This window comes from Amblyomma maculatum, chromosome 9 (assembly GCF_055883805.1).
Source record: "Amblyomma maculatum isolate TAMU_Amacu chromosome 9, ASM5588380v1, whole genome shotgun sequence".
Lineage (NCBI taxonomy): Eukaryota > Metazoa > Arthropoda > Arachnida > Ixodida > Ixodidae > Amblyomma > Amblyomma maculatum.
In genome coordinates this window covers 76,854,638-76,875,464 of record NC_139352.1, presented here as the reverse complement: position 1 = coordinate 76,875,464, position 20,827 = coordinate 76,854,638, and the positions used below count along the sequence as shown (strand labels likewise).

Genomic DNA, 20,827 nt, shown 5'->3' with positions numbered 1-20,827 from the left:
CCGCGTAGATCTCAGCGACAACGGACAGCGCCCCCGTGGTACCAGGATTTCGTAACCTAAATATACTAGTTAGTGTTCTGGTTTGTTTCGTTTTTGCCTTCCTGCAGCAATCTTGAGTTTTAGCATGCATTTTTGTTGTTTATCTAAGGGGGGAAAGATGTTGTGTATAGAGGGTGCTATTTCATCACGAGCACAACCTACTGTCATCTGTATATAAACATCGTGATCAGAATAAACGGGGGTCATTTGGTGGCACGCGCCGCCCCGGAATCTTATCTCTCCCGGGCACCGACGCGCGGCGTCACCACACAGTCAACGACCGAATTTTCGGACATGCCCGATATTCCGGACGTCTTTGCGGCACCGCCACGAGCCCCATAAAATCAATGTACAAGGGCATCTGAAATTTTCTGACTTTTTCGGACTTTTTTGACGCGACGGAAAGTCTGAAACCGCAACTGTGTCATACAAAGCCGCCATTTTGGCTATCTCCCAGTCTGCGTACCATGTTTTAGCTTTGAACAACTAGCCGTCACACACCGATTTGGTCTGGCCACGCTGGCTACATTTACTAGCGCCTCTTCCGAAGTTTCCGGAAGTGCCATCGACGCCGTGACCGTTTCGCCTTTTCATTGCGCAGATGCATCGCAGACCACATGGTGTTTTTTCGCTACGCTGGTGCATTGTTTTGCTACGTGCTACGCATTGTGTCAAGTGTGCTCTGCGACGCTAGGCCTAGGTGCTTCGACACTTCACAACAAGAGGATTTTGCTTGCCCGCGATGGCCCCCACTCCGTCCTCGTCGTCCTCGCCGATGGCATCGAAGCGTGGAAAACAGTACCGTCGGTTAACGATGGAGAAGAAAGCCACCATTATTAAATAAGTAATTAGCGGCCGATCGCAGGCTGACGTGGGTAAGGAGTTCGGCATTTCAAAGCAAACAGTCTCGGATTTTTTCAAGAACAAGGGCAAGATCCTGGAAGCGGCCGAAAAACCATCTGGTGCCAAAAAAAAAGAATGCAAGCCAAGGTGTTCACTCAAAGCTTGAGGAAGCCCTCATCGTGTGGCTTAAATCAATGACTGCAAAGCGGTTGCCGGTCTCGGGCGGCGTCTTGAAAGAAAAAGCGGAAACTCTCACGCTTCAAATGGGCACTGACGATTTTAAGTCTAGTGATGGGTGGCTGAGAAACTTTAAACATCGGAATGACCTCAAGTTCAAGAAAGTGTGCAGTGAGAGCGGCGTCGTCGACAATGAAGTTATTGAGCAGTACCGCAACGGAAAACTGCAGTCTTTGTTGCAACAGATCTCTGCTGACAATGTTTTCAACTGCGACGAAACTGGCTTATTTTATAAGATGTTGCCAGAAAGAATGCTTGCTTTCACTGGTGACCATTGCCACGGTGACAAGTGCAGTAAAGAGTGGCAGAGCGTTCTCGTCGGCAGCAACATGTCTGGCAGCGAGAAGCTTCCCTTGCTTATAATCGGGAAGTCGGAGAACCCGTGGTGCTTTAAAGGGGCATCGCTGCCAGTGTTGTACGAAGCCAACAAAAAGGCATGGGTCACTCAGCAGTTGTTTTGAATGGCTCTTTTTCATTCTTTGGTGTTTCGGAAGCCTAATACCTCGTCCTTGACTGTTTTGATTCCAGAAATATTCGTAAAAAGGTAAGATCTTTTTCATGCATTCATTTTTTCGGACTGCTTGATTTTTCTTACTTTTTTGCGTTCCCTAGAGGGTCTGAAAAATCGGTTGTTGACTGTATTTGGCTCCTGTTAAGTAGGAAGCTGAGCACTTGCATTTGACGAAACTGGACACCCCGTCCAGTCTCATCAAATGCAAATACTCTTCTACGGAGTAAAGTTGTAGGTAATTCAGAAGCCTTCGATTAATTTAAAGAACTGGCAGAGCTCGCATGTGAGCACAGTGCCGGACATGAGATTATGATCATCACAAGTGAGCTACTCGGAGTCCTGCGCTATAGTGATTGGTGTGCGTCCAACGCAAATGTAAAGGTTCCATGCTCACTGCTACGATTACCAGTCGGGAAAATATGATGACTTGATGTTTTTTTGTGTAGCCCTTCTCTGTTTCCTTCGTCTGCACCACACATGTGTTGTGCATCACGCCATCAGTGTTCTTCCTTTTATTGCAGAGCCTGTTATTTTACATCATGCCATGTACATGTAGCAAAATGTGCTTTTTTTGTGATGCGTGTAACGGAATGGGGTGTCCTATACTCTAAATGCGAATAAGCCTATAAGGGAGTAAAAAAGGAGTAGCACATCCGCTAGCACACTTCCTTGTAGGTACAGTTATTTTCTCCGAGCCCTGCAATAGATTTTTGTCACCAACTATACGGAATGCTTTACTTTGGCAGTAGAAGATATAATCTCCTCCTGAAGAATATTAATTTGTTGTAATTAGAAATAAAATGAGACCTTTAATGGCTGTAACAGAAGTTATGATGTTTTTAATTAGAAGACAGAAAAATCATTTAAAATATATGTAACTGCTAGAATTTCGCATATTTTGTAGTGAGAATTGTGTTCATATTTCAAGTTATAAAAATTTTTCACGGGGCTCGGGCAGCATGCCCAGACTTTAATAGGGCGTGCGCTAGTGGACAAGCTATTTGCTTTTTATTCTCTTACAGGCTTATTCCTGTTCAGAAAGTACAGAGTGTGTGCATAGTACAGGTTGGCAAAGTTGGAAACAGTTTTTATGAGGGAAATTTCGTGCACGAAACAACCTATGATTATTTATTTAAGGTTAAGGTTTGCAGCATACATCTGGCTCCACAAATGCCTTCAATAGATCATTCTTGCCATTGGCTATTGATGAATGAAATTCGATTCTTGAATCTACTGTCCACAAACGTGACAACTCAAAGTTTAGACAGATAATATTAGCTCATTTTGGTTAGTTGAAATGAATAGCATTTGGTTTTCAGTTTTTCTTCATGACTTCGCTTCAGCCTCAAGCTTAATTTTTGCATTGTTAGTACTGCTTACCTTTACTAACATACTAATACTTGTTATTCTGTGTCTACATACTACTTTGTGTGTACTGTGTTTGATAAACCACTTTAAATATTGTGTAAGCATATGCCAATCTGAGTGCATTGGTGCTATTGTGCACTTGGCTTTTACGCTGTTCATTTGTTACGGATCCATATAGGTGTCCGATGTTACCATGCCTTCTTTGTTTCTTTTTCACTGTATAAAAGTATATGTCATAAACATTCTTTCCTGCTTCACCCTCCCCCTTATGTAATGCCCTGCCCAGGGTCCTTGAGGGACAACAAATGATGATGACTAAACTTTCTTCAAAATTACATTCTCGGGGCTTCCACAATTTCCATTCAACTAGTGAAATTATGACGACTGTCCCAATCACAATATCAGTGCGGGTACGCTACTCACTTGTAGTGGGTGCCATGAGGGTCTCTCCGTGGTCACGACTCCAGTTGGGTGGCCGCAGCAACGGGGAGCCAGCATCGGCCCAGAACGCGCCACTCTTGTCCCTGCCGTCGGGTGTCACCAGCAGTCGGCCGGTGTCAGTGATGTCTGTCAGCGTGGCCACGCAGGCCACGCCATTGGTGGGATCGACCGCTTCCAGCTTCATGCCAGCACGTAACGGAGTGCCAGGCTGCGTGGAGCTGCGGGTTATAAAGAGCTGCCTGGGTGCCGCCTGGGAACGCGATGCTCTAAGGTACTGCGCCCAGTTGAACTGCTCTGATGTATAGCCTGCGAGCAAATAAACAAACAGTAAAAGGTGAGGGAAAGAGCAAGTTGGACAAGTTTATGTTGATTTACGACTGAAAGAGTGCAACTGTGTCAACTAGAAAGACACAGGAACAAGAAATGCGTATGTCCTGTTTTTTTTTGCTCTGTCTTGTTAGCGCAGTTGAACTCCACTACCAGTCAACAGGTGGTATGTATTTCTGAAGTGAATGCAAAGGATCATGGAAAAACCATCTGCTACCGCTACTGCCGATTCCAACTTTCTCTCCCTTTTTCCATGGCAATACATGCAGTCTCTTTGCCGATTTCATTTATTCTACACATTTTCTTGTAGTGCTACGACACTGCTGACTGTACATCACTGCGGGATAAATGCATCTCAACTTTTTTTCATGTATAAAATGTGGCCTGCAGCGCAAACAAAATAATAAAGATGTGACCAGGTTTAACAAATGTAAGGAGCTAGCATCACATGGCATCTGCAATTCTTGGCAAGAGGGAGAAGCAAGGAAGAAGACGACAAAAGTATGGGGTGTGTGTGGGATGGAACATGATGTCACATGAAAAGAGAGAATGGCGAAGCAGCGTTGCTCGAGGATGGGTGGCCACAAAGCTCCTGCTGATCGCGTCCCGCCTGGCCTACGACCAGGGTGACAAGACCTGGCAATGACCGACCACGTAGCCAGTGTGTGCATTCAGCATCGTGCTGGGTACGCTGGATAGACGCACCTGGAAATCTGGCGGTTGTGCCACTTGACAGCAACCTGGGACGTCTCACCTCGACTGAGCCTCTCCAGCTGCCTAGCCTCCTGCTGGTCTGACTCAAGCACCTGTATACACTTGGCGTTCCTCGCTTTCCGAGCCCATGCAATGGGGAGCGTCTGCATCGACTTCATTCCTCTAGCGCCCGGAGACTGTTGCTAGTTTGTGTTTGTCTTCGTCTTATTCACTAACCTCGTTATTTGTTAAGCTATTTGCCTTTTCTAAGATTTACGTATGAAGATAGATGTTCCTAGTTTAGCCAGTCTGGCTGTTTTTTTGTTTCATGCCCCGCCGGAGTGGTGCAGTGGTAAGATGTCCGACTACTGTGCCGGAGTACCCGGGTTCGAACCCGACCGCGGCGGCTGCGTTTCGATGGAGGCGAAACGAAGAGGCGTCCGTGTGCTGTGCGATGTAGGCGCACATTAAAGATACCCAGGTGGTCGAAATTACTACGTAGCCCTCCACTACGGCTCCTCCTTCTCTCTTTCCACTTTCACTCCCACCTCTCTCCCTTCCCTTACGGTGCGGTTCAGGTGTCCACAAACACAAGTGTGACAAATACTGTGCCTTTCCCTTCCTGTGAACCAATTACAGTCGAACCTCGTTATAACGAACACGGATACAGCGAATTATCGGATATAACGAAGTCAAAGCAAAGTTTGGTTGGCTGTGCTTTATTTCTATGGGAGTTCTATCTGTATAACGAAATGAAAAACTGAAAATTTGACACTAAATCGGTTATAACGAAGCATATTTCGTATTCACATGACTCAAAATCTGCAAAGAAGCAAAAAAAATTAATTTTTCAAAACGCTAAATTTCGGTTTTATCAATCGCCCCCACCTAAAATGTGTTTGAATCACCCACGCTTTCGCACGCCACGCCATCTAGGGACCGCGAGTGAATCTAGCATCAACGGCTGCCTGGCATGTGACCTGCACGTGATCGAACCACCGCCCGCGTGCCCCTGCCCTTACTTTTTGCCGACCCGCGCGTGTGCTCACTTTCCTCGTGGTCGTGCCGTCGTCTTGCAGCATGGTGGCGCCGAAACGCAAAGCAGTTTCTCTTGAAACAAAGATAAAAATATTCAGGGCCGTCCACAGCGGGCGCAAGAAGAAAGAGATTGGCCGCAGACTTCGGCGTTGCGCCTAGCACTCTGTCAACCATACTGAGCGCAAGGCAGAAGATAGAAAACGTGCACTTTGCAGGCGCCGTGAAGAACGACAGGAAGCGCGTCAAGTATTGTCACCACCAGGATGTTGGAAGATGCCTTGTTCGCGTGGTTCAAGGACGTTAGAGCGCGCAACCTGCCTGTGTCTGGTGCCGTGCTTCAAATGAAGGCAAGAAGTCTCGCTTGTGTCTTAGGCCACGATGACTTCTATGCAAGCAGTGGCTGGCTGCAGCGATTTAAAGACCGCCACCAGATTGTTTGCCACACCTTGTCGGGCGAAGAAGCAGCTGTCGATGTAGAGAACTGCGAGAAGTGGGCAAGAAAGCTTCCGCATGCAACTGGATGGCTACGAGATGCGCAATGTCTACAACGTGGACGAGACTACACTTTTTTTCAAGCTGCTCCCGGAAAGGTCACTCGTTGCGAAGAACGAACTGTGCCGAGGAGGCAAGAAAAGCAAAGACCGCGTCACCATTGTTGTTTGTGTCGACATGGATGGGTCAGATAAAAGGCAGCTAACTGTTATTGGTAAATCTGCTCGCCCCAGGTGCCTGCGCAACGCCCGGAATGTCCAAGCGTACTATCGCTCAAACAAAAAGGCGTGGATGACGTCGTCACTCTTTGAAGCATGGCTGAAGGCCTTCGACAAAGACATGGCAGAGCAGCGCAGGAAAGTGCTCCTTATATTGGACAACTGCTCTGCCCATAAGGTGTCTGTACCACTTGAAGCGGTCTGCCTAGTTTTTTTTGTCGCCAAATTCGACCTCAGTGCTGCAGCCATTAGACAGGGGCATCATTCGCTCACTAAAATGCTGCTACCGAAAGCGATTGGTTACGCAGCTCGTATTTGACATAGACAGGGGTATATCAACGGCCATAAACCTCAAAACTACGCTGGACATGCTGTACGGTGCATGGAACGAAGTGGCACAGTCGACAATAAGAAATTGCTTTGTTGATGCTGGCCTAGCCCCATCCACCAGCGCGACTGAGCCCAACGACGCCCACGATTCTGAAGGTGAAGCGGACAATTTCGACGAGACGACATAGCATCAACTGGCGGTTCCGAATGTTACGTTCGAGGACTTTATTGTTGCCGATGACAACTTGGCTGTGGCGCCAGAATTGACCGACCAAGAAATTGTCGATCAGCTGCTTCCTACAGATGATGCTACGAGCAGCGATGAGAGTGAAGAAGAAGGCGAAGAGCGAGCTCTCAGCAGCACCGAGGCCGCCGATATGGCGAGGAAATTGAGAAGGTACCTTGAGAACCTACCTGTGGCCAAATCAGCTGACATTGGGAAAGCGCTGCACAGTGTCGATTTCGTTGAGAAATTTATTCTATCGAATAGTGTGAAGTGCCGCCAAATGAAGATTACATCGTTTTTTAAATAAATCAGTTCTGCGTGGCCTAAATCTCGATTTGTGTGCTCATTTTTGCTTGGCAGTGCAAAATGAAAGGTAAGGTTTCGCGTGCTTATACCACGCTTTAAAGAAAAAAAAATGCTTTTTTTTCAGCTCTGTGCTTTTCATTTTAGGGTAGCCTTTACTTGGGTTTATGAACAGAATTTTTTTTTGTAGGAATCTGTGTGTACTTTTACAACGAATATCGGATATAACGAACGAATTTCCGCGCAAAATGAGACTTCGTTAAAACGAGGTTTGACTGTACCTACCTACCACTGAATCATCCCTTCAATTGGTGGGTTTTAAAGAATGTCCTCATAGCAAGTTACATGCTGTATTAACAAGCATTGTGCATACAGTGGCGTGTATGAGTCATTGATAGCCCATCGGCAGAATTATACATGCTACAAGGTAAATGCATTTATTGCCTACTCATATTTACAGGTTTCGGCACTTCACAAGCTGACAAGCAGAGAATGTATACAAAGACTGGTTGTGGCCAAAAGACTGATCAGCAACGATAAGCATTTTCGAAACCATGCATTTTCCCAACACAATACAGTTACATGCACAAAAAAGAGGAAATTTGTATGGAAGCTTTATCGCATTCGTTAAGCCTTGTTGATAAGTTGCAAAAGTGGTCAAAAGTGGGGTACCAACATATAAATCGAGCCAGTGATGTTTGTGGGGAGCGGCTCCCTTGGAGGACCTCCAATCACTAGTTTTAACGAAAAATGCATCATTGTGCAACCGTTCCTTTTAAGCTGAGACTGCGTGGACAACTGCTAGGCATATGCACCACGTCAAACGTTAGAATCAAGCACCATTTCCATATGCCCTGTGGTAACTTCCTCACCTGCTCACATCACCGCACTTCATTAGCTAATTTATTGCAGAGAAGAACAGCTTCAATCAGCTCCTCACTCATCCCTCAAAAATCAAGGGATCCTCGCGTCCTCCAAATGCCATATGCGCATCGCCGAGCAAGTTCCTGCACGTGCACAGCATGAGTAAAACAAGGGGCAGACACCTGGCAAGTACATATATGGCCGCCTCGCTCGTGCCTGCTGCTCAAGTATGTTGCCGTGTACATGCATAGACTGTCTCCGACATATGCGCAGATATGCAGGCAAGCAATAAATGTGCCTAGGAAGTGTTAATTTAATTGGGCCTTGTTGGTTGCCTGACTATACCTCCTACAAGATACCACACAGAGGAGGTGCATGACAACCCGGAGCAGGTGCACTGCATTAAAAGCCCACAAAACAAGCACGCTCCCCAAACATTATTCGTTTGAAATGAATCTTCTGGGATTTCAACTATCAAACATTTGGATCGAATCAAATATTGAATAGCTTGACCATTCGACAGAATATTTGAGCAATCGAATATTTGCGCAGGACTAGTACTTTACCCTTGGGTGGATGCAGTCGCCTGTGGGTCCGCTCGCACCAGCCGGCCGGGTACATCTCGGGGCAGTCGGCATTCACCCAGAAGTCGTAGGCGTCGGCATAGCCGTCCAGGTGCAGCCTGAGCCGGAAGCCGACCACTTGTGCCACGGTTACCACGCAGAACATGTTTGGGTGCGCGGGGTCCACTGCCTCCAGTTTCATGCCAACCCGAAAACCATTGGCCACTGTCGGAGGCACCTGGTGCTGCGCAGTTGTGATACAGAAGGTGGCACAAATCAGGATGCACTCTCAGAAGTGTGTGGCAGCAAAAGCCCGAGACCCAGTTGCAGGCATTGGCACCAGAGGGCGCTGGTGCACCTCATAGTTACAAGAATGAATACAAGAGAGAGTGATGGGCGTGGGACAGAGTGGGGAAAGAGAGATAGGATGGAAGGGGAGAGGAATGTACAGATCGTTAGCATAAGATCCATACATGTTTGGATGTTGTCTTGCTAAGATGTAACGGCATCAGATATAGTGTTACACCACGCATAATTGCATTGTGGCTTGTTCAGCACACTGCTGCCAACATGGCTGAACATGCTAGACAGAAATGCCAGGGTTTTAGCATGGTTGGCTTAGAATGTGGGGACCTGAAAAACAGCACAAAAAATACACTTCCATCTAAAGAAGCCTAAAACTTATCGAAGCACTCATTGCCTCAAGACAGAGACAATGAAGGAGCCAGAACAACTTCTTAGAAAGGCTGAGACCTAGATGGCATCCTAAACTGGTAAATAATGTAACACATCAAGAGTTACAGGCAGAGACACATAACGTTAAAATGCACTCATATTTTTTTTAAAAATTGCACATTTTTGACAAGTTTGACAATATGAACAGCAGTTACTCTGGCTGGTTGGCATTTTAAATGTTTTCCAACCTGATAAATCATTATGCTCTTGATAAAACACTTGCCTCCCGGAAAAGCCTCACTGGCACGGCCTGCGCCCCAATGCGCTCCAGATACTCGTTCCACGAGAAGGCTTCGCGTTGGGGCACAGGGGGACTTGGCCGACTATCACGTGGCTCCTGCAAGGAATTTGCAATTAGCACAGCCCCACACATTCCTACTAACAAACAGAAGCTTGTCTCCAAGAGAAACCACTGCTGCTGTCTGCCGCTGGGCAGTGAAAACAAACCTGAGTGAGTAGACTGCATTCTGAAAGGTGCCTGCTCTTCACAGGTGTATATTTTTTACATCAGTCCAACTGCAACATACAATGCAAGGAAGGCCAGGAATGTTAAGAACTTAAACGAAGGCTTAGATCTGAGAACTCTGTGAAAAGCCCATGGAGCTCTTCACTTCCCACCACTGTCATGGTTCTCGGGCTACACTAAACTAGCTCAGAATGCATGGTGCAGCAAAGTACTGCTGCTTCGAACTGGCAACAAATAGCAAATTTACTTCATCATTTTCAGGGTAGCGATGCATGTGAATCTGCACACTCATTGTGACAGTGGCGTTATATGCAGTTTCACGCGCCACTGCAAAGAACATACGTATGCTTTCTAAACACTAGTGCTTGTGTAAGATAACTGATGTACTTGCTGGACAGAATAAAATAGTCAACACCAGCTGATCTCATTATGTGTCTTGGACAATTCTGTCCGGAATAGTTAAAATATGCACAGAGCATTGCGGCCTTCCAGATAAGGCCTCAATCCTCACCTCGTCATCCGAGTCATCTCCGTTTGGAATGGCCTTGCGCTTTCTCTGCTTGAGGTGCTCTTCCTTTCTCTTTATGTGCTCCCTGAAAGAGGCAGGACCGGTGACTGTTCAGACTTTCGGCACAGGCGGAACAAAGATCACTTGCCAGCAGCAATTAAGCTACACTGAGCAGCTACAGAGATGCAAATGCAAGTCACACTTGTTTCGTGGACACCAAAGAAGAGCAGTATGTACAAATGTGACAGATACTGTGCCTTTCCTTTCCTGAGATTGAGCCTGAGATTGTTGCTGTGCTGTTCAAGTGTCCACAGAATACCCCCAAGGAGCTCTGTGACCAGCCCACAGTGAGAATGTACAAAATAACTGATTCATAGGAAAGGAAAGGCGCAGTATCTGGCACACTTGTTCTGTGGACACCTGAACCACTTCCTTGAGGGAGAGAGGAAAAGTGGAAGTAAAAGTGGTGGGAGTAAAAGTGGAAAGATCTGTGTGTGAGATGTGTCATATTCCCAGATTCCTCAAGCTGTGTTCTTGCCTAGCGCAGATACTGCAGATTTCCTTTACTGTAAACCGATTATAGTTATATGTAACACTAGAACAAACATCGATAATAGGCAAATGATGAAAGGTGTCATAGGAAAGGAAGCGTAGGCTTCCGCCATTCTCCACTTAAGAAACATCTAAGAGACTCTCTAATTTCTTTCGATTTCTCTTCCCCTACTCTCAAGCCATCTCAAGGCTTCTCACAGATGGGAGGTGGCTGTTCCAAGCCCTACGGGGCTGTGACTGGTAGGTCCACGCCGCTTGCGGTGAGGCTAGCCTGTTATCAAATTTTTATCTGTTGTATGCCATCATTGCACCCGCCACCGCTGAAGCGGTGGTAGACAACGGCTATTGCGACACACATCTTTCTTTCCCCCTTCTTTTTATTTCTTCTCTATTTTCTCTTCTGTCCACACGAGGCAGCGGAGGTGGCTCAGCTACAGAGCCAGTAGCAGGCCCGTGCATGTTCTTTTCATCCTTCCTACAGCAGCGATAAGGTGCACACCTTGGCCAGCCGCACCATCTCAGACACTGCTTCGCATGTAACAGGTCCTCTATTTTTATTTTCGGATATTGTGCTGTTCTAATGCCTATGCATATACCTCTTGCATCATCCTGCATCCACATGCTGTTTCCAGTGAGCTGAAACTGCAGTCTGGAATTGTGCAGTTTCACCGCACTGCACACTTCACTGCGATGCTTCACTGCGTGGACTCTGCGGAGAAGCATCCCTGAAACGCGACGGGGCTGTTATGTGAGAAGGTACAACTGCTACTGTGACGCACTGCAAAAAGGGTAAAGGAGGCCTTTACAATTTTGGAACACTTCTTCCAATATTCCGACAGTGCGCACAAAGCAACATACTTGATGAAACCAGGAAAAACGCGTCATTCTCATTTGAGTTTCATTTCAAGAGCAAACAACCATCAAACAGGTGTTCATTAAATAAAATTACCGTGATGCAAACATGGTTTTCGGCAGTGTTTTTCAAGGCAATTAATTCGGACTGGTCCTTGTTCTGTGTACACCTGTGGAGTCCAAATCAACGAGTTTACTGTATACGGTATTAATCGGCAATTAATCCACAGCCGCAGCAATAACAAACAAACGACCGAGATGGCCTCTCACCTGCTGGCATAGTTCACATAGCACAGCTGGCTGCAGAAGAGGCCGCCCCGAACAAACTCGCTGCAGAGGCCATGGCATCCGCAGAACTGGCAGCAGATGATTGCCTCAGGAGGCGGTTTCCGCATGGGCACTGAAGCCGGAGTCACGGCAGCCATGGCCGGCCCCACTGCTCCCCCCACCTTGGGCGACTCGTCTAAGCTTCGAACAATGCCCACTGTGGGTAGAAAGAGTATGCGCCATGGAAAACGAGACGTACTCAGCTACGTATCTTTTGACCAAAACACTCACTGAAGGCATACTGGGTACAAATTGAGTGAAGCTGGCATGTATCGCTGTGTTGTTGCGCGCTAATTACAAACATATCGTTACTCCCACTGAAAACCGAGCTTTTATCCAACTAGGAAAAGTCAGAAAATGAAATCAAGCCACTGCATTGGCTCAGTGTCAGAAACACATATCAGTAAAGGTGAAATGTCAGTTCCCGAAAACTCTGGAAAACATCCTCGAGCGAGCAACCATGCTTGCTGTTTTACTGTTTATCGTACGTGCTACTTGTTTCTGCAGCATGTTTATTCGCTGTAATTTGAGAACATTTCTCAGCAGTGCGCAAACTGAACAATGACAGGTCACACTCACATTTGTGGTTGACCGATTCTGGCTGCTGGACCGAGTACTGAGGCACAACAAAGGCCTTCAGGGGACTCTCCGGTGGATCCGGAGGCTTGTTCTCGGGCACTACTTCCTCAGCGGCTACCACCTCCAGGGTGCCAAACTCAGTCAGGCGGAACTGCAGCCCAAAAGGAAGAAAAGATAAAATTGCCAAGCATGTGCACCTCGCTGCATTAGCACACTGAACTCAGCGAAAGACGCTGCTGTCGGACTCTTGGTGCAGTCTAAGAACTAACACCTACAAGCATCACAACAGCCTGTGTGACGCTGCCTTGCCATCTTGAGGTCCTCGTAACAGCTGGGCTACCACCCATGTTTTAATGCGATAGCGCTGAAGGCTCCGTTCTCTAGAAAATCCGGTTTCCTAATGGCGAATGAAAAATCATAAGCATGGCTCTGACAGATGGTAGGTAGCAGGTGGCATGGCCATGCATTGAATGGTCGTCGGGTGGTGTGATGTCACAATACCATATGACATGGCCAAGATGGCAGGCACAGCCAACTCGGGCAATAAAATGACAATCAAATGGCAATAAAATAAAAAATAAAAGCTAATAAAATGGGAAGGTGAGATCGGGACCTAGTCTTCCCGAGTTAGACATCCTGCCCCTAGGCCATGCAGGCACATTTACATATAAAGCTTGGTTAAAGCGAGGATTTATATCTATGTCAGGTGGCTGTTCCCATAATGTGGCATTTTACGACTATACACTAATGAGTATGTGCAGGACAATAAAGGCACAAATAAAAGACTACTCATTGACAAGCAGCAAAGAGTGAATAGAAGCAAATGAGGACCTGCATGGGGAGCTGGCAAATGGGATTCCTATTTCACATTATGCCCTTAAAGCTGGAGCAAAGCAGCAAAACAGTGAACGGCCTTTTCTAAGGCATCAATGTCAACGAGTGATAAGAATGGTAGCTGATGATGCCTATCTGGCAGCAAAATACCCATTTATTACCAGTACCTTCCCGCCACTTGGTTACCTTGTGATATCAAGACTGAAAAAGACTCGGCGATCAAATCCTGACCTTGAGGATCAACACAACAAAGGCCGTATTGATGCACTGAGGTTTGCTTGCGAATATGACCTGCTGTAGTGAACCTGTATTTCTTTTTTTTTTTTCTTTTTTACCTGTTCTACCTTCTATATGCTTAGTTTTCAATAAAAGTGGTGTCTTCGTGCAGGAACACAAATATCAATAGAGGCACAACTTCCCATTTTTCATCAGCACCCTGGCCTTCAGGGGTGCTGTAATGACTCCACTATGGAAGTAACAAAAATTGCGTGGTGCAAGGCCTACCAACCAGGGCTGCACATGCTGCATGCACATATTTTACTGCTCTTTCATTTTTCATTGAATTCATGCTTCGTGAAATATGTAAACAGCTTTGTTTACACACTAGCTGCACAAAACGTAGCATTCAGGATATACACCAGCAATTCGGTGGCGTGAGGAAACAACTGTTCCAACAAATAAAAAAAAAAGGCAGCAGTTTTAAGCCAATCAGTGACTGAAAACTAAGAAAACTTTCTCCCAACTTTCTTCCCCCATTCACCTATAGTTAGCAATTATATTTGTGGCTCAGAGTAGACCTGAGGTCAAAAATGAGGTTGGCCGATACCGACAGATTACTGCATTCCAACGACAAACATGTTAGTTTCACTAAAAAAGGAGCTCTCACATCAGCAAGAAATTGTTTAAAAGGTGACTACAGGGGTGAACACAAGCCATTTTTGAAGGCTAAATGCAGAAATGAATTTTCCGCTGCCTGACTAATGTCAATATATCAAGTGCCAGAAAATGTTTTTACAAAAAAAGAAAAGTTTGATATAACTGTCCTTGATGCTCATTTAAAAAAAAAAAAAAAAAAGAAAAAAAAAAACACCCAGAACGCGGAATTTTTCCACTTCTCGTAACAGGGAATATTGTGTATGTGTTACGTTTGAACTGATGCACGGACCTTGAGGCTGCTACCAGGGAGAGTGGCAATGCCGTCTTTCCAATCCATGGCCTGAATGGGGTCAAACTCGGGCTCCTGTGTGGTGCCATCTGGTGCCGTTGCTGGTGCTGGTGTTGAGGCAGGAGTGGATGCCATGATGGGCATGTTTGACACAATGATTGGGGCTGCAGCAGTCACGGGAGCTGGCACAGTCACTGTCGCTGCACCGGGCATGGGTGCTAGTACACTTAGTGGCACACTGCCTGTCATGGCAGCCGACATGGATGCTGGGACAGCTGTGAGCATTGTCGCTGCTATAGATGTCGACACTGGAGCTGTCACAGGGGTCGGCGTGGAAACTTGTAGAGAAGTCGGCACAGAACATGGCACGGAAACCGGTGCTGACAATGAAGCAGCCACAGAACTCGGCATTGAAGTCGCCACCGACGTTGACAACGTTGACACAGACACTGGGATCGAAGTAGGCATTGAGACTGGCATGGATGCCGACATAGAAGCAGGAACCGCTGCTGACATTGAAACTGGCATGGTACCCGGCAAGGAAGACGGTGCAGTGGTAGCCATGGTCGTGGCCATCAGAGTGGGAGTAGGCACAACTGAAGCCGTCACGGTCACCCCAGACGGGGCAGCCGAAAGTGGCGCCATTGTTACAGAGGAAGGTAGCACAACAGGAATGGGGGTTGCAACCGACGACACTGTGAGCAAGGGGGGCTGACCACTAGGCGTGGAAGTGAGCACCCCGGCCAAGAGGGTGCCAAACGCTGTGCCCTGCGTGCCTCCCGGGATCACCGCCAGTCCACCACCTGGCTTGCCAACCAGCACCGCCTGTGTTGCTGAGCTGACAGTGGGTGTGGATCCCAAAGTCGGCCCGGAGCCATCTGCGTCGGGTGCCAGTGACAGAGGTGCCAGCTGCACACATCCTTCCATTCCAGTGGCCCCTCCCTGCAATGTCTGTGAAGACAGAAGATAAAAAAATATCATTGGGTAAGCTAGGCTACGGCTTAGTTAAGACATTCGGCAAGAGCCGTGATGTCAATCTTTCTCTCCACGAGGCTGTCCTTCTCTTTCCCCACCCTTCCATCGGAGTGAGGTGTGACCCCTGACCCACCTGTGGCTTGGAACCGGCCACCATGCCGGGCAGGCCAGAGACAGTTACCAGGATGGGCTTCTGCATGCCAGGGTTCAACTGCCCGTCTGTCCGCAGGTCACGTGTCACTGCATGCGCACAAAGCCAATGGGGAGAGGAGATAAATTTCACTAGATTACAAAGCCTCAACTGAGGCTTTGGCAAGCTAGTAATTCAAAGCAATTGAAATTCACGGCCATAAAACAAAGTATGACAGGCTCAACTAACATAAGAAAACAGGAGAGAAGTATGTGCTAACATCTGTTACTGGCAACAACAGCAGCGTCATTCCATTGTAGCTGAAATCTTAGTCTTACAGAGGGACTCCTGACATATGCTTCCTTTTCTCTCGCAATTTCACCGCCTTCAACAATTTCATGATTGAGTTGGATGTTGGCCTGTTTAACACTTTTGTTTCCTTAAAGTATGGCTTACATATTATGCTATCGCAGTTCCTACTAAGCGCATGCCTACTAAGTCATGCCCTTCACAGCTACATGCACATTGTTATGATGCTCCTTCAAATGTTTCATTATAGCATCCTCCTGTTTGCCCTACATCCTGTTTACCATATGACAGTGTGAGATGGAGTAAACCCTCTTGAAAAGGCATGACTAAATTTTGTGCTTTGTCTGTGCCCCTGCGTTTTTCCCTTCGTCCCATTGTTCTGCATTGTCTCTATGCATACAAAGTATTCTGAGTGCACAAGGTCTCTGTGACAGAAGATACCAAAGCAAAAGTTCATTAATTCAACCTCTGTTTATTGGAAAATTTGGATATATCAAAATATGAGCGTGGTCCTGGTGGACACTGATGTAAGTCTATGGAGTTTGACGCTCGTTTATTTGGACATGGGCGGGCTCAGGCCGACTCATTCGAACAGGGGTCTGCATCAAGGTACAACCCACATAGCCAATGACTGTCCAAACAGACCTTCGCGAACCTGAATTATGTGAAGCAGTGGTGCAGACGGATTATGGCAGGCACAACAATCGGAAGTCTGACATTTCCGAGAAACAGCTCGGTAACAAGGTTTCGGCTTTGCCTTCCTTAACTTAACACCATCCCGCAGCTGCGATCAGATGCACACATTATCAGGCCATGTCATTTTGGATGCTGCTTGGCGAGTCACTGGTCTTTTATTTTTGTATGGGGCTGTTCTGATGCCTATGCATATTTCCCTCACTTGTGCCCATGTGCTTCTTACAGTGCGCTGAAAGTGCATGCTGGTAATGTGCCCTTTAGCGATCCATGCAGTGAAACATCCTCAAAATATGGCAGACCCATTTGCAAACAGAGAACACTTCTACAGCGTCACACTGCAAAAAGGGTAGACGAGGCCTTTATGATTACAGAGCAATTCTTCGGCATTCCCAACAGTGTGCGCAAAGCAAACCGCTTGGCGAAACTGGGAAAAATGTTGTTCTCACTTGGGTTTGATCCCAAAAGTAGACAACCATTGCACAAGTGTTCATTAGATATGTTACCTTGATGCAAATGGTTTGAATATTTTTTTTTTTCAGGACCATTTGATAATATTAACATACGGTTGATGCAAACATTTTTTAACGCTGCCGAGATAATATTAACATACGGTTGATGCAAACATTTTTTAACGCTGCCGAGTTAAAAAAAAAAAAACATTATATACAGATTTTTAATCATAATTTAGGTACAGAAGAACCTTGTTAATATGTTTTCGAGTCATACGATTTCCCACTTCATACGCTCAAAATTGCGGGCAGTAAAGCATCTCCCATAGACGAATTATTTTTCTCCCGATTTGTTTCCAACTACTACGATTTCCCGGCTACTATTTTCGAAATTTCGACGAATTTTGTGATCAACCGGAGATGTACTAAGGAGTGCTCATGACATGAAAAACTAATCAGTGGCACTCATTCACCACAGTTGCTTTCCTGCAGTGCCTAGATGCAGTGAGGCGAAGCATCACAGGAAGCCAATAAGCCAACATACAAGGCGCCCGTTCCCGCGAAAACATTACTTCCTGAGGAGAAATGCGGTGACTTCTTTGCGGTGCCTTCAGGACATAGGTGTGAACCATATGATAACTACAACTATTTGCTTGCATACAAGCTGGCTAGGTCTGGGGGGTGCAGCATGAGCAAAATGCAGCAATATTAAGCCTTTACGATGGCTTCTCCACATGTCACTGGTATAAGGGTGTGAAGCATCCAGTAACAACCAAGGAAGCAAGTCCGGCTATGCCATCTGCATTCCGACTCGTCATTGCCTTCTAGGAACCGAATTTATTACTACGCCATCCGCATCCCGGCTCGTCATTGCCTTCTAGGAACCGAATTTATTACTAAATCTCTTTTGCACTTAGGACAATGCAAATACGGATGAATTCTGCGAGACCTAAAAAAGGAGCTATGGATACTGCATGTCTACAAATACTGATCTACACTTTTATGCAGTGAAAGTCTCAATTCTAAATACTTTGTACCCCACTGAGCAATTATTTTTCAAAATGAGGCAGTTCGGATAATATGTTTTCCCAGATAATACATTTCTTTCAGCACATTTTTTTTTTTTGACAGTGTATCAATGAGGTTTTACTGTATACAGTCGCGCCTCGTTAATGTGGACACTTTGGTTCCCAAAATCCTCCATAAAGCGAGTTGTCCGTAATAACGAATCCCAAAGAAAAAAACATTAAAAAAGCTGGCTATAATTATGGTCCGCCTTTGTGCATAGTGGAGGCCACAGAAGCTGAAATCAGTCGTAATCAGTCAGTGTCTGGTATGCCACCTGCCAACTCACTCACAGTACCAACGCTGATGCTGACAACGGTAATGACGGATTTTCTAAAGAACTGAGCCTTGAACGCTATCACATTTAAAAAAATGAGAAGTCCAGGCAAACACAGCACAGGTTAATAAGACTTATTCAAGATTGTTGCAATCAATTTTACACGTACACATCCTAGCCATCTTAGACCTTTTCCTGCCGCCTACAGATCCTAGCAGACTGGTAAGAAACAGAGAGACAGAGAAAAATGCCACAGGATCCCCACACCTACTTTCTTCGTGCATGTGTCCGTTCACTATTTGCCAGGATGATGCACACAGCTGCTATCAAACGTTTATGCAATCTGACTTCGACGAAGAAATCCTATTCTTTGCACCCAATATCTCACACTCTAATTTACAGGGTGCATAAAAATAAACAATGCAGTGTTTTTCGGTAATATTGCATACCATAAACTTCTCACAGTGAGTGCACTGACTAGCCCTAACTGACCCCTTACCACACTGTATACCACAAGAGGGTAAAGCCTTCTGTGTGGGTGACTCACGGGTGATGGTGGTCATGGGAGGTGCCCCCCTCGTCTGGAGCATTTCGGGAGTGGCAAAGGCCAGGTTGATGAGACTCGGGGCTGCCATGGGAGGTGTCTCGTTGGGTGGGCTTCCCGGCTGGGAGGAGGAGCAACTCCCGGGTGCCTGCATGGTCTGCACCACGCGTCCCGCCATGGCACTCTTGTCCTTGCCTCTGTGTCAAGTGTAAAGAAGCATGCATGAATGGACAGAGCTCACTCCACCATACCTCAATCTGCACATTGTCAACCTCTTAGTAAGCCTTAAAGACACACAAACTTTGGTTATGTCTCAGTTTCTGTAATGATGCATAAGACATTGCTATACACATATCACAAGTTATTTGCATATGACCACTAAATAATTTATAATCAAATTTCTGTTTTCACCTGTTTACGTTTCAGTGAAACTGAAAGTGAAACATGCGAGAACAAAAATGAGTTATAAATTGCACGAAGTGATTCAGTCTGTCTTCTTTGTAATGACGTGTAAGATGTTACTAGGCAGGAATCATCATGTGGTGTTCCTTTACGACCACTAAACAATTTGCAATCAAATACCTTCTTCCATGCTGTTTGGTTTCAGCAACACATAATGGCTGTGACTGTCAAGTTCTAGTATAAGTCTCGAGAGGCATGAAAACAACTGTAATACTACAACTCCTTCACTGCTTCAATTTACTGTGATGGTAAAGCCAAGCCGCTTCAAGAGCAAGAATGTCAGCAAATGAAAAAGCAGCAACTGTAGTTGTTTTTTTCATGCCTCTCATGATCCATACTAAACCTTGACGTCACAGCCATCATTTGACTTTAGGAACCGAAACCAAAACAGCATGAGAAAAGAAATTCAATCACAAATGATTTAGTAGCCACAAGCAAATACCACATGGTGACTCATGCACAGTAATTTTTTACTTTTTCAGCAAAAAGCTTATTAGCTAAACCATTTTCCTCTTTCTCCTGTAGATAACGGATAGACACTGTAACAGTGTTACGGTGCCTTCACAACTGTCATAACACCGCAAGAATGCAAATACACCAAATGTTTTCATAACAGCAACTTGGCACGACAGACCATAGCTTCTGGTCACACAGTTATTGCTTTACAAATGCAAACTGGCACAATTTCTGCTTCACTGCCAAGGTAAGTTGTAGAAAATGACATATATGTGATGATTAGCATTGCAATGTCCATCAAAAATAAGGGATGAAAAGCAGCTGAGAACATTGAACTCTAAAGCGCCGCTTTTTGTTACCAGTGCAGTATTTTGCTACCAGATCATTCCAACAGGAAACGGCAACTTTCGGGCTTTCTGAAGACACTCGGAAGACCACACCCTGCGCCCTCTCTTTTTTAGAATAACCCATCTTTCAAAATACCCCATAATACACTTGCCACACAGGCATCTCTAAGAATTTCGAGCCAATAGTCGATTGCCAACTGAGTGGAACTATGTGGGCTGTTTAAACGCCATCGAGTCAACAGTCTGTCAACGGGGCAGCATAAAACTTTACTGAAATTGTGAAGAGCTTGCCAGCAGCGGCAATGTGCACTCATGAATGTGAGGAACTTGCAGCCAGGTGCTTAAGAATAAGATCAAAACAGCATACATGTTAAAACCAAAATAAGATATATGACTCCTTTTACAAAAAACAAGACAGGCAAGTGCCAAAATACTGTACCAAGCATAATAATGCTGCCAGTCATAGAAAAACAATTGATATGCTACTACAACTCTCCCAAAAGAGCTAAATTTATTTTATAAAAAGATAGTATAATTGTAACAGATAACTTCTAAAGTTCCGGTGCCTTCTGATATGAAAAAATGTCTTCTGCAGGTTGATCCTAA

At 45.8% G+C, this 20,827-nt stretch overlaps 1 protein-coding gene across 4 annotated transcripts in view; it reads right to left on the bottom strand.

The window, feature by feature from the left end:
* Positions 1–20,827, bottom strand: part of l(3)mbt (lethal (3) malignant brain tumor) — a 45,693-nt gene that overhangs the window by 21,563 nt on the left and 3,303 nt on the right. For all 4 annotated transcript variants that reach the window (XM_084579102.1, XM_084579103.1, XM_084579101.1 and 1 more), the window contains 9 exons: positions 18,960–19,153; positions 15,620–15,726; positions 14,512–15,462; positions 12,513–12,663; positions 11,877–12,090; positions 10,206–10,287; positions 9,452–9,565; positions 8,497–8,737; positions 3,422–3,745 (listed from right to left, as the gene is read on the bottom strand). In XM_084579102.1, the coding sequence (XP_084435228.1) occupies positions 3,422–3,745; positions 8,497–8,737; positions 9,452–9,565; positions 10,206–10,287; positions 11,877–12,090; positions 12,513–12,663; positions 14,512–15,462; positions 15,620–15,726; positions 18,960–19,153 (2,378 nt within the window). The remainder of the gene's footprint in view (positions 1–3,421; positions 3,746–8,496; positions 8,738–9,451; positions 9,566–10,205; positions 10,288–11,876; positions 12,091–12,512; positions 12,664–14,511; positions 15,463–15,619; positions 15,727–18,959; positions 19,154–20,827) is intronic.